The sequence below is a fragment of the Durotheca rogersii genome, assembly GCF_024521655.1.
Source record: "Durotheca rogersii strain YMJ 92031201 chromosome Unknown GGS23scaffold_2, whole genome shotgun sequence".
Taxonomy (NCBI): Eukaryota; Fungi; Ascomycota; class Sordariomycetes; order Xylariales; family Xylariaceae; genus Durotheca; species Durotheca rogersii.
Window position 1 is genome coordinate 2,813,677 of NW_026251233.1, and position 13,212 is coordinate 2,826,888.

The 13,212-nt window shown below is 54.8% G+C and overlaps 3 protein-coding genes across 3 annotated transcripts; 1 reads left to right on the forward strand and 2 right to left on the reverse strand.

The window, feature by feature from the left end:
- Positions 1–1,989: 1,989 nt before the first annotated feature.
- On the reverse strand, positions 1,990–5,548 carry GGS23DRAFT_199958 (myosin heavy chain). Its single transcript, XM_051511773.1, has 3 exons — positions 4,731–5,548; positions 2,284–4,676; positions 1,990–2,207 (listed from the first exon to the last, which is right to left on the reverse strand). The coding sequence occupies exons 1-3, from the start codon at positions 5,178–5,180 to the stop codon at positions 2,117–2,119; spliced, it is 2,934 nt and encodes a 977-aa protein (XP_051376545.1). The 5' UTR covers positions 5,181–5,548; the 3' UTR covers positions 1,990–2,116.
- Positions 5,549–6,949: 1,401 nt separating this feature from the next.
- GGS23DRAFT_593104 (uncharacterized protein) lies at positions 6,950–10,748 on the forward strand (the record flags this gene model as incomplete). The annotated part of the gene is made up of 5 exons (XM_051517992.1): positions 6,950–7,625; positions 7,679–9,415; positions 9,495–10,075; positions 10,199–10,442; positions 10,537–10,748. 5 exons carry the CDS (start codon positions 6,950–6,952, stop codon positions 10,746–10,748), a joined length of 3,450 nt encoding a protein of 1,149 aa, XP_051376546.1.
- Positions 10,749–11,578: 830 nt separating this feature from the next.
- On the reverse strand, positions 11,579–12,721 carry GGS23DRAFT_593105 (RTA1-domain-containing protein; the record flags this gene model as incomplete). Its single annotated transcript, XM_051517993.1, has 2 exons — positions 11,579–12,163; positions 12,302–12,721. 2 exons carry the CDS (start codon positions 12,719–12,721, stop codon positions 11,579–11,581), a joined length of 1,005 nt encoding a protein of 334 aa, XP_051376547.1.
- Between the last annotated feature and the right edge of the window lie 491 nt (positions 12,722–13,212).

Below are 13,212 nucleotides of genomic sequence, written 5' to 3' on the forward strand. Positions count from 1 at the left end.
TTGTTGAAGCTGAGGATGTCTGCGGTACGGTCTGACCTGCCTGAATCCGGCACCGGTTCACTGTCGTTGCCACGCCGGCGCGTCGGGGTGGAGGCATTCGAGTAACGTCGCCCGTTAAACTTGGGTCGCTTTTGCGTCGGGGAGCCGTTGAAAGGAGCTTCGTTAGGATGCATCTCCTCAAGTTTAGGCCGCACCGGAGACCCTCCGCGACTCGCGCGTAGCTCCGTCAGTTGTGCTTCAGCATTAGTCCGCGCCGCGGTCTGTATTCGGAGGTTCTGCTGCAAGTCCTCAATCTTCCTTAGCATGTCGAAGTTTTTGCTCATGATCTTATCGTGACTCGCGTCGTCTTGGGCGGGTATTACAATCTCGGGATCGACTGCCTTCAAGACGCGTAGCATTTGTGCTCGAAGCTCTTCTAACTCCTTGTCCCGAGAGTCGACGGTCACCTGCATAGCGCGGATAGTAGACTGCGCCTGGGTTCGTAGCTGGCGTTCGGACTCGATCGTCCGGTTGGCTTCGGCAAGTTGCGTGGTGAGGTTCGACGAAGCCTTCTCGGCGTTGCGGCTGGACTTGGCCTCTCGCGCCACCTCGTGGTTCAGGTCCTCAACGTTTAGTTGTAACTTCTCAACCTTTTTCTCTAAGCCGGCTATGCTCAAAGACGCCTCTCCGAGTTGTTTGTTGAGCTTCTTGTTCTGCTCATCCATTCTCGCCTTCTCGCGCTGCAGGATTTGAATCTGTCCTCTCGAGGCCTCGCTAGCCCTCGAACTGGATCGTGCGATTTCAAGCCCCTTCTGTTGGAGCTTATTGAGCAAGGCGCGGTTGTCATTCTCGGACGCGGTTAGACGACCCTTGACCGTGACGAGTTCCCGCTCGAGTCGTTCCTTGGCTTGGTCATTCTTGAGTCCGTACTCCCCCGAGGAGATCATAAACTTGTTGAGATCCTCTATCTCGCGGTTTAGCTTCTCGCACTCGGCCTCGAACCACCTTAGCCGGTCTTGCATCGCGTCGAGATCCCTCTGCAGGCTGGCTTCTCTTTCCCGGGCCACGCGGGTAGCATTGCGCTCGCCTGCCTCTTCTGCATTTATCCGCGCTTCCTCAGCCTGGGTTTTCGCTACTCGTAGCCGTCGGATTTCGTCTCGCGCCTCGTCTCGTTCCCTTTCGGCCGTCGCCCGTATTTCCATGGTGCGCCGCAATGTGTCCTGTTGAAGATAGAGCTCCTTCTCGATCGTGATCTTGGATTCCTTGAGCCGCTCGTGCTCTTCTTGAAGAGCTTGATATTTGTGCTCGGCGAGGAGAGCGACATCGTCTCGTGATTGGCGTTCCCGGCTCAGCTCCATCTGGACGTTGTACAGCTGGTCCTTCAGGTCCTTGATCTGGGACTCCAGCACCTCGCGATTCTGGTTTGCTTGAGCGTCTTCGGAAAGCCTAGCTTGTAGAAGTTGCTTAGCGTCCTCGGCTTCTCGCTGGAGTTGCGAGTGCTGAGACCGTATAGCAACCATTTCAGCTTGAACCTCCCGCAGACGATCAGCTGTCTTCTCCTTCTCAGACATTAACTTCTTCTTCTGCTCGTCGAAGCCGCGCTGCTCCATCTGGAATTTCTTGTTATCCGAACGAAGAATGGAAAGCTCGCTTTCCTTCTTCCTGACGAGCTCCTCGTAGTCTGTCGACGTCTTGGATAATTCGGATAGATGCTGCTGGGCATCGCGGTGTTCCTTGGTAAGACGCTGCTCTCTAGACTTGATAGACTGCAGTTCCTTTTGGACGGACGCGAGCTTGACGTCGGCATCCTGTTCGGACCTGAGAAGTTTACCTTCGATATCTCGCAGCTTTCGATCTTTCAGCGATAGCTGGCTCTGAAGCATCTTGACCTCATCCTCGAGAGCAGCTTCCTGTGCGCTTCGGTCTGCCTGCTTCTGGGATAGGTTTTGGATCTCGATGTCGAGTTTAGACGCCCTAGTACTTAGATCTGATTTCTCCTCCTCGAGCCGGGCAATCAAAGCAGCAGCTTGATCCAGCTGAGCTCGGTACTTATCCACCTCTTGTTCGGCCCTTTTCTTGGCATCGAGGAGATCATCGAGTTGGATCTCGAGTTTTTCCTGGTCTTCGATGGCTCCCTTTAGTTCCTCCTCGAGTTCGGATTCGCGAAGCTGGAGCCGCTTGAAAATCTCCTCCTTGTCCAATGCCAAGGCTCGTTCGCTCTCGAGGATCTGCTGCGTTCGCATTAGCTCTGCGTGACAGTTGCGCCTCTCCTCCTCGAGCCTGATACGATTTTCCGATTCTTGCCTCATCTTATCATTAAGCAGCTGGATCTTTTCATCTCGCCTCTTCACTTCGATAGCGGTCCGAGTCGCGCCCAATAGTGGCTTCATCTTGATAAGAAGCTGCCACCAAGGATTCTCGCAGAGCTGAAGGTAGACTTGAAAGTTCCTCTGTATAACCCGGGTCGCTTCAGTGCGATACAGCCGTTTGAAGGCCATTCGCCGTGTGACATAACCACGAGCGACGGACTGGAACCGAGCCATTATCTCGGTAATCAACGCATCACGTCGCTCTTCCAGCTCGGCGAGCACCCCGGCCCGGAAAAACACTTTGGTGAGGCCAACACGGAAAAGGGACTTGTCTATCCCTAGCTTATCGAGCATCAACGCCGCGGCGGTCTGTCCCTCGAGGTATCCCTTCGGTATTTCCTTGCAGAGGACCTCGTATCGTTGCCGGAACTCGGCGAACGATAGCCTGTTGGGGAAACCTGTCCGAGCGATCCTTATACCCTCGAGAACACCGTTACACCTCAACTGGTCGAGAACGAGCAGCGCGTTGAACTGTTTGGGCCGCTTCTTGTGGTTTGGGAGGATGCAGCGCACAAAATGAGGATGGGTAGAATGGAGTTGGGACATGAGATTGGACAGCTGCTCCTTATGTCTTTGAGCAACTGTCCTGAATAGGCCCTTCTTGACTCTACTTCGAGAGGTAACGTTGTCGTCGTCGGTGTCAGCGCAGTCCAAGAATAGGTTGGAGATGTGCTTGTCCGTGGAGGCGGCGAGCAATCGGGTAACATTATCGTTCAAGGGATCCTTGTTCTTCTCTAGCCAGCCTTCCGTCGAATACTCAACCTCGGCGGCGTAGTGGGTTAGGATAAACCCGTGGCGTGCGCCGGGGCGTGATTGACGATACTTGTTGGACTTCTTGTCCCATAAGGAGTTCAGCTTCTCCGTGAATGATTTATCGGTAGCTTTCGGCATGACACTGTCCTCATCGAGGCAGGAGAAGATGCCGATGGGATTCGATAGCTCGATGAGATCGATGGTCGGCTGGAGATCGCGGCCAAAGTCGATGAACTTCCACTCAATCTGTTCTCGGGCGTACTCCTCCTGTTCAAGGACGAACATGTGGTGGTTGAAAAATTGTTGGAGCTTTTCGTTTGTGTAATTGATGCAAAGCTGCTCGAAGCTGTTCTCCTCGAAGATCTCAAATCCCGCAATATCGAGCACCCCGATGAAATGCGAGTCGTCGATGCCTAGGCCCGTCCGGTCGAGCTGACGATTGATTCTCGTGACAAGGTCGCCGAAGCCTCGCTCGTAGATACCCTTCGCGAGGGCATCGATACCAAGTCGAACCTGTTCCGGGGTCTGAACCTTCTCCACCCACTCGCGGCCGGCCTTGACTTTAGGATGAAGTAACCCCTGCAGGAAGGGCTCCAAGGGAATACCGAGAAGTCGGCACACCCTATCAGCTACCTCTTTAGCATCCGGGGAGAGCCGTGCCTGGTCGGTCATCCGGCTCTCTTTCACAACGGTGATGTTGCCCAGGTGCAGGACTGCCGCGACGGTCCGCAGAATCGCCTTTTGATCCTTTTCAGAGAACCCCATTACGTCAAAGGCCTCCAGCAGCATGTCCCACTCGTCAAGATCGGAGACCCCGGATATCGTGTCGTGGCCCTCGCGGGTGTAGGTGAATTCTTCAATCCCGAGACCATCGATGAAGAACTCCTGCCTCATTTGCTGATCGGCGCCTTTCAGCAGCTGGTAGAAGACGTGATAATTGCGCTCCTGGGAGTTGATGCGGACAACTCGGGATTTCTCCAGCAGATACCAGTCGATGAAAGCGCCAGCGATTGCCCCGTTGCGAGTAAACTCGATGCGGATGAATTTTCCGAACCTGGACGAGTTATTGTTCCGGACCGTCTGGGCGTTTCCGAAGGCCTCGAGGATAGGGTTGGCTCGCAAGATCTGCTGCGAGAGGGTCGAGTGCTGCACTCGGCCTTTTGCCGGAGACTCTGAATGGGCCACTGCCGCAAGATATTGTATTACTTTCTTCGTGTTCTCGGTCTTCCCCGCACCAGATTCGCCGGTAACCAATATGCTCTGGTTCTCGCCTTCGTCCACGAGGTTCCGAAACGCCTCGTCGGCCATGGCAAAGATATGGGGTTTCGTATCCTCTCGATTTCGGCCCTTGTACATGTTGACGTATTCGTTGGTATATATCGGCAAGGGGCAATAGGGGTTCACCGTGACCAAGAAGAGCCCCGAGTAGGTGTATATCAGGTCCGTCTGATACCTCATATGGAGGTTGTGGACGACAGACGCCTCGTTTAGGTGCGTCAACTCCGCCATGTCGTTGGCCCTATCGAACTTGGCCGGGTTGACCTTATCCACACTCTCGCCGTCCACTTCCCGTTGCTACCAGCGGATGTCAGCATCGCTAGCCGCCGATGTGGTTACGGGGATACTCACGCTGCCATCGTCACACTGTACTAATATACGACCCTCGCCGAGGTCATCGACAATCCAGCCTTTGACGAAGGCGGCCTGCGGATCCCTAAGCCAGACGTATCTTTTGCCGGAGAAGTCATTCTCCCCCTCGATTCCCTTGACAGGGTCCAAACTCCTCCGCATCTCTTCAGTCTTGATAAACGACGGCGCGAAGGTAGTCGAGTTCGGGCCATTGCTCTTGGAGTCGGCCCTGTGCTGCCTCGGGCCGTGGGAGTCGACGGGGACGAGATTGACGGCGGCGCCCGGCGCATAGGACTGGGTACGGGTATGGGTGGGCGGTGTTGTTACTCTAGTGAGGACGGTCGATGGGGAGGGGAAGATGGCGGATTTCGGCCTGCTAGCGCCGCTTGGAGCTGGCGAGGGCGTCGGCGAAGCCCTGCGGGCGAAGGGATTGTTGCGAGGTTGCGACATTCTGGGTGTATTGGGGGTTCGGGGTGACGCATCTGCCAAGTCACGGACCCAAGGTTACGGAGGGCTCGTCGGCGTACGATGCCTGGAACGGTTGCCCTCGACGGCCAGTATTCAAGCGCTAGTACATGAACTGTATGAGTAGAAACTGGTATCGTGGGGCGATGCCATAGAAAAGAACCGAGCGTCCAAAACTGGGTATTAAACGAACGGAACCCGGTCGAAGCCCTCGCCTTCTCAGCTCTGGCCGGGAGCAGAGCAACGCATACAAATTGGTCTTGTGTTGTCGCGTGCTGATTAATTGTCCCTGGGGGTGATGGTGGTGCAAGATGAAGTCGGTAGATGGGATTGTTGACAAGTGGGAGCGCCCGGCAACGGTGTGTAGAAAGTAAACAGTACACACTACGTAGCGGTTGTTATCCTCGTCTTGGCGGAGCGACTCTGAGAAGTACCACCTAACGTCGTAGGTAGTAGGCTTCTAGTGGAGGTTAGGTAGGTTAGGTAGGTACGGATGCTACCCAGCGCTGGTGGCACCCACCCCCGGACCTGTACCTACGTGTATGTACATGAGGTACCTTGGTACATACCTACCTTAGGTACATGCCTAAATATGGGGTACCCTGCCCTTGCCGATGTAGGTACATAGGTACATAGGTACCTATATATGCGGAGGAAGCAGGTATAACGACGCTGTCAATCAAGGGCTCACTTGGATCCGCAGCCGACCTCGGCCAATGGCAGCTAGTATCGAGTTGTGAGCCTGCGCAAAAATTAGGCATGTAGGTACGTGTGTCTACCCGAGGTACTTGCCTACAGGCTATTTATATTCGGACAGGCTGGTACTTCGTACCGTGTAATTCTAGATCAGTAGGTCACTTAATGAAGGATAAGTTCGATTCCTCATAGCGCTACTTGGTAGTCTTCGTTATTTAGCTCATCTATTCTCATCCTGATGTACATAGGTATGTAATAGCTTGAAGAGTTGGCGTCGGCTCTCGGATTTACTACAGCGCCGATGAGCCCGAGCCCGCTCTAGGCCGGAGGTACTACTTGATCTTAGGTACCTGCTACCTAATCTGGGTCTCGACAGGTACCTACAACCTACTCCGATTATGTAATACGGGCGGCGAAGCCAGCCCCGTCCTGGCATTCTCAGCACGGTTTGATCGCTGCTGGCCGATACCCAATCTGAATCCCATCTGTCCGTCCGCATCCACGCCCATCCACAACCCGACCTGGTCAGTTCATCCAGTCTCGCAGGGTTTTATCGAAACACATACACAGGTAACGCACAATACCAAGTCACAATACTGAGGCGACTACTTCGGAGTCGGCTGACGCCATCCCCATCTGCAGCGCTTTCATCGGCTTCGCCCTCAAGGACAGTGTCCTCGTCGCGTATTGCCACCACCTTTGATCTCGGTTGCCTGAACCTCTCTTTTCCATGTAAGCATCTTGCCGCCTTTCTTCCTGCGGAGCGCCCTATATATATTCTACCCGATTGGTCCCCTTGACTCTACGACACGCGCGTCGAGGCTCAGTTGATATCACTCATCTCCCTTTCAGTTACTTCTCTACCTCTCTCTGTCTCTGTCTCTTCTGCGGTATACTAACTAGAGAGCCTCATAGCCTGGTTACTCGAGAGTCCGACGACTGTGCTTGTGCCCCTGCGTACTCGCAACCCGAAACAACCGGCTTTGTCTCTGGCCTTCACCCACAGCCTGTGCAAGCCGCCGTGACCTTTTTCCTCATGCATCGCGTCCCTCCCAAAGATGTCCGAACACCCTTACAGATATGGCCACTATCCAGGCCAGCAAGTCCCTCCCAATCCCTATTTCTATAATCAACCCCTACCGCCGCCACCGAACACTCAGCTTCCCTACCACGGCCCCTTGCATCCGCCTAATATCACCACCGAGAACTACGCGGTCGTCAACACTTACCAACACAATGCCAATGGCATACCCGGTTTGGGACTAGGCAATTCTTTCCAAATTGTGCCGTACCCCCAACCCGAGACTACCGCGACGCGGAGTTCGCAGCTTCAAACCGTGGTCCCTTCCCGGGAAGAAAATTCTACCCTAGAAGAAGGAGAGTTAAGCGAGGGCGAATTCGAAGACCTTTACGAGCCCAAGGTTTCCAATAATGCTCCCAGTATCCCCAACCCACCGCCTCCTCGAGCGCCGAGCATTATAGGGAATCGACAGGGCAGCGTTGGGGACGCCGATGGATCCTCCATATACGATAGCGAGACGCCTCGAGGAGAAGTCATTACCAATAGCACGTCCACATCACTTCCCGCCCCCGAACGAGAATATTCTCCCGGTGCAGAATGGGAGCGTGCCGACCAAGAACGTGAGAGGTCCGGCTCCTATTCGCCATATCTTTCACCTAGGGAGATTCAGCGTAAGGCGCCGGTAACTAAGGCGACTGCCCACGGATCTAAACGTAGGTCGTTCTAAAAGCGTGCCCCATTTTCTACTGTACCTAACTGTTTATAGAGCCTCATGGCATCCAAACCACCACACACTCTATTCCGGGTGTAGGCACAGAGCCTTCGCCGCAACACTCGGCGGAGGACCCATTTTCAAATGACGTGCCTCTCTTAAGTTCGGTTGCTACCGGCCATGCTACAGTACCTACCGTCGCTCCGAACAATTTCGAAAACAATTCACCTTTTATCTCCATATCCGAGGCAAAAAGGAAGGCCCAAGAAGCCATTCTGGGTCTATGGCCCTTCAAGGTTCGATATCAGGACTATATCAAGGAAGGGTTCGATGAGAAGTTGATGAAGGGGCTATTCATGGATTTGGGTCTAGACACCTCGATGCCTAGGCCTGTCGTAGTTCCGAAGACCACGGATGAACCTCAAGTCCCAACCGCGACTGTCCCCGACGCTGCCAAGGACGTCAATAAGCCACAGGACGCCACCGATCAAACCGAAACTACGTCGAAGCCGAAGCAAACCGCTACCGCCAAGCCTACCATAAATCCGGGTCCTAGTAGTGATACAAAGACTACAGAGAAGTCCGCGGCAGAGGAACGAAAGGACAAGATCGCCCGAAAACTAGCCGCGAAGGCACAGAAGTCAACGGCATCAGTCCCGGTCCCTACACTTACTCGACCGCACAGGCTTCCTTCGGATGCCGTGAATACTGCAGCCTCCGCAGCTGCGTCCCCTGCAAAGAACAAAACCCGGGCAGAGAATAATGCGATTCTACACCAAAAGCTAGCGGCACTGAAGAAAGCACAAGAAAAAGCACAAGAAAAGGCAGAGGCAGAGAAGTTAGTGGCTGACAGTCCCGATAAGCCTCCTACGCCCCCGGGTGTGTCTACTGCTCTCCCGGCCGTAGTTTCCGCCGTGCATAATAATGCAGGATTGTCCGCGAGCTCTCCCGTAGTTGCGATACCTGCATCAGGGCCCGATCAGCATCCCGTGCCTACGGAAAGGAGCGTCCCTAAAGAAGGGGGCATCCCGGGTTTATTCCTATCCACTCCGCCGGCACAAGCCCTAAACCGCACCTTGAAACGTCCAGTTGCCTCGGATTTCGATAACTACCCAGTTTATAGCGGGTCACTCAAACGATCTCGCACTCAGGAGACGTTGATTATCGATGTTAGTGACGATGAAGACGTTGAAATGGACATTGGCTCTCCTATTGACGAGCCTAACTCGTCGACCGAGGTGACAAGTCCGCTTCAGCAAACCTCTCTGGGCTCATTTCCGCCACTTTCCGACCCTACGAACGGCAAGCAACGCTCGAGTCCCGCGTCAAGCGCAGTGCCGACGCCACCTTTACACGGGCCTAAGCTGGACTTACTGCATAAGCGAATCGAAGAGATGAAGCGGATGATCGCCGAGGCCGAGGTTAAGAAGGCCTCCAAGATGACGAGGATTTCGCAATCACCACAGGCCCAGACTGAAGTTTCAGAATCTATTCTGCTGCTGAAAGAGTCAGAAGCGTCAGAGGTGTCGAGCGTGCGAGAAGAGATAAGGAAGGTTAGTTTCAAGAGGCGTGATAGGATCGCGAGCCACGAATTACCAGTTGTTGAGGCTACTCTTAAGGAGCAGCAGGAAAAGCTGAGACAGGTGGTTTCGGAAGCTGCCCAACTCGAACTCGAGATCCAGGCGAGTATAGAGAGACGACATAAGCTGACTGCAGAAATGGAGCAGCTGGAGGGTTCTCTCGAGGCAGTGCCTGTTGAAACAAACACAGAATCTGAATCTATTTCCTACGGTAAGTTGGGTCACTGAGAACTACGAACGTGCACCACCTCCGTACCATCCCCGAAAACGCAGTGCTAACAAGCATACAGCTGCTAGAAGTGTTGCTTCGGAGCCGGATCAGGTAGCAGAATCACAGCCTCCGGACGAGCAGCAAATGAGCCCCGGGCGAACTCTCGACGTACAGATGACGGATGGAGAGTACGCGATCGAGCAAGACACCGAAGTGGTCTCGGACGGTATCCAACCTATTTTGGACTCATCGCTTCCTGGCACTGGCGTCCCAGAAAAGGTTCTGGCCCCGGCTACTGTTTCTGAGCTACAGAAACCCAACCTCAGCAACGAAGAACAAGCCAATGCTGCCCATGACAAGACAGCACCTGGGGCTCCTTCCACGGACGGGCTTAACAAGGATGACGGAGACGGCTTTGGCCCGATGGCGGCGGCCGCAGATACTCACACTAAACCAGAAGGCCGAGCCGGAGTAGATACGTCGGAACTGCTACCTGCAAAGATCCTGTCTCCAATACCCGACAGTCCGCGGGAGCCACACCCAACGCCAACTTCTCTTACCCACATTGTTCCCCTTCCCGGGCCCGAAGACGATACTTCGAGGCTCCCGCCACCCCACGCAGAGAGCAATCTACGCATTGAGGAACAGGTCAATGATGAGGTACCAAGAGAGACTATCGCACCTCAATCGGCTAGCGAGCCGGTCTTGTCCTCACTGCAACATGCGAGTGGAGAAGTACAAAGCAGCTCATCTCACGAGCACTCCTCACTGACTTCTATGCAGGATGAACTTGAAGAGGAGCCTACGGTAGAGAATTTGTTGTCTTATCATAGCCCTCTCGGGTATTTCCGCGCATTTAGATTCCACCCCAGGTTCTTCGATGAGGTGTCGGGCGGCCTCAAGTCGATGACTTACAGCTCCAGGATTGACCCGATGCGACCACTTTGCCCCCGCGTGTTATCTGGGGAGCAGTGCCCGGACGGCAACGCTTGCGAATTCCAGCACTTTGACACGATGGTGGTTCCGGGTGAGTGATGAAAGCTATTTCGTCGGATTTTTTATCTACTTTTCTGCAAAGCATCCCCCCCTTGGATGACTGACTTCGTGACGGTTTGTCCTAGATCCCGATATCATCACCGAGCTCGGTTCCTCCGACATTTTCACCGGGGAGACGCGGACTCGGTTCGTCGAGAGCCTCAAAAGGGTACTCGGCGAACTGAAGGCCAACAGAGTCCGAGACTTCGATCGCATCACGAAAGCCATTGTGAAGCACAGGCGAGAATTTCTTGAAGACAAAACCAAAGTGTTGCCACTCGACAGTGGTACGAGCTAGGCGGCCTCGTAGTTTTTTTCACTTACACAGGAACGCACATTGATACCTGAAAGCTCCCTTGTAGATTTTCCCGTACCTTTCCAACATTATATCTCAACTGGCAGGTATCTTACTATCTAAGCAACACGCGCGGTCGGATAATCATTTCGACTTTGTTGTTCGTCCCCACCCGGGAGGCACCAATACAATGTCCCTCCCTGTTTGGTTAGGGGCTCTGGGAAGGTTCACGATCCAGGTGCTCGTCTACGGGCTGTTTTTGGTACCCGTAGCCACTCTGATCACGAGCCTTGCTAGCTAGCCCTGCGACAAATACTTCACAGGGATACCGGACGGCATTAATAGACGGCCCTTGGGCCATGTCAATAGCCTGAATTGGGGAGAGAAAGGAGATGAAGTATGTAAGAAGCGGAAGATAATATCAACCGGTTCACAGCATAATAGCAGATGCCAATCAACTGGAGAATAGGGCGCACTGTTGCTATACGATTTGAGACCCATCCGAAGCCCAGTTACAACCTCACATGAGGGAGATACTCGCGAGAGCACTCGGGCTGTACCAAGGCATAACTACGAGATGCACTATAGAGACGCGGGTCTACCCACAAATCGTATTCTGTGCCTAACAGATATTGTTGTATATGCGATGTCTTGAGAGATTTCCTATCCAGACTTGAAATGTTATGGGTTGATAGCGTTCCTCTATCATGACTTCTATCGCCCGTCAATTCCATCTCAGCACGATTTCTTCTTTTCTTCTAATTGTTATCGAGATTCTCTTCCCTCCCCCTTCCACCCATCGCCCCTCCTCTCCGAGGGAACAGTCGAATTCCTCAGCGCTGGTCGCCGCGATCCTCGACGTCTTTAGCGTCGGAGTCGCTAGCGGCAGGGGTGTCGGGCTTCGCGGCAGAGGGGCGCATCTTGAAGGGAGCGGCGTCGGTGATGTCCGGGCCGAAGCACAGGCTCGGGTGGAAGACGTTGAGGACGAGCACGGCGGCGGCGATCATGGCGCCCTCGAAGCCGACGAACAGGTCCTGCCGCTCCATGAGCGGGCCGGTCCACCCGCGGCTCAGCTCGGCGACGCGGAACACGCTACGCCAGAGGATGCAGACGGTGCTGAGGGCGAGGGCGGCGGGGAAGAGGCGGAACATGAGGGGCCGTTTGGCAGTGGCAGCGGGAGCAGCGGCGGGGCCGGGGCTCGGGTCCAGGGCGCGCTGCCGCCGCCGGTGCCGCAGCGTGTTGAGGCCGTAGTCGAGCGAGAGCGCCGTGAACACGAGCAGCGTGAAGACCTGGAACGCCAGCCCCGCGATCATGATGTGGTCTCCCGTCTCGGTCGGCTCACCCTGGTGGAAGGCGGACGAGGCAAGACCGCCGCCCGCGGCCTGCAGCACGAGCGAGATGATGTCGCAAGGGATGAACTGCACACCAGAGGGTTAGCTAGTGAGCCCGTATCGGTTCTAGGTACCTGTGTCGTTGGGTACGGGGGGAGTAGCTGTGCCAGGCCCCTTCCCCTCTTCCCTCCACAACCCTCTCTTCCCTTCCCGGATATGACTCACGATGCGGGTGTAGTACTGGGGCGGGATCCTGGAGTTCTCGGGGCCGAAGGCGGAAACGATCTGGCGGATGCAGAGGTAGATGCCGGCGGCGAGGAAGGCGGGGCCGATGGTGAGGCAGCAGATCTGCATGAGAAAGCCGTCCTCGGACCACTGGTTGTGCCAGCTCATGATGCGGCCGGCGTAGCCGAGGATCTCGCACAGCAGGCCGAGGACCATAGCGACCGCGAAGGGGAGGCCGCGGCGCGTGGCCGCCAGCACGCCGACAAATCCCAACAGCGACGCCCCGAACAGCCCCACGAACACCGCGTTCGGCACGATGTCGATTCGATACAGGTAGAACGAATGCTCGTACGGACACGTCGCCGCTGTGCAGTCCTTCAGCGAGAACTGGGCCGAGCCCGTCCCCGCTTCAGCACTCATCCCGTGAAGTGTGGGGGGGGGGGGGAGAAAATGAGGCTGGTACTATATATAGTCTCGAGTTGTGGAGTAGCCGTGAGAGGTGGGTGAAGTACTGAGCGTATCTTCAGTAGACGGTCGCTTCAAAATATAGGAGAGAAGAAGAAAAAATAAAAAGAATACAAACTGGGAAAGAATATTATTAGTAGAGGTCAACGTCTAGAGACAGGCAACGATTCTCATAGACGACTCTCAAGCGCGTCCATTATCCACAACGACACACAGACTAGGTATAATATACCTACCAGACCGGACGCAGAGGGCGGAAAGACGGCAGACCGGATTGCCCGGGCCCCGGGAGGTGAGTTACGTCGGAAGATTTATAGGTAATATGGTAGGATGTCTCGCACGCTTCTCTCCTCTCACGCTGCCTAAGCGCTCGCTCACCAATCGAAGAAGGGAGGTGTAAAGGGGGGAGTCATCGATAGGTCGGTGTGGACATAGACGTGGGACTT

What these genes read in the sequence shown, in the direction of transcription:
- GGS23DRAFT_199958 (XM_051511773.1), bottom strand. Translation starts at nt 5,180, where the DNA reads ATGTCGCAACCTCGCAACAATCCCTTCGCCCGCAGGGCTTCGCCGACG. An exon ending in TACAGTGTGACGATGGCAGC is followed by an intron (nt 4,677 to 4,730) that starts GTGAGTATCCCC and finishes ATCCGCTGGTAG; the next exon opens with CAACGGGAAGTGGACGGCGA. An exon ending in CTGCTTAATGATAAGATGAG is followed by an intron (nt 2,208 to 2,283) that starts GCAAGAATCGGA and finishes CGAACGCAGCAG; the next exon opens with ATCCTCGAGAGCGAACGAGC.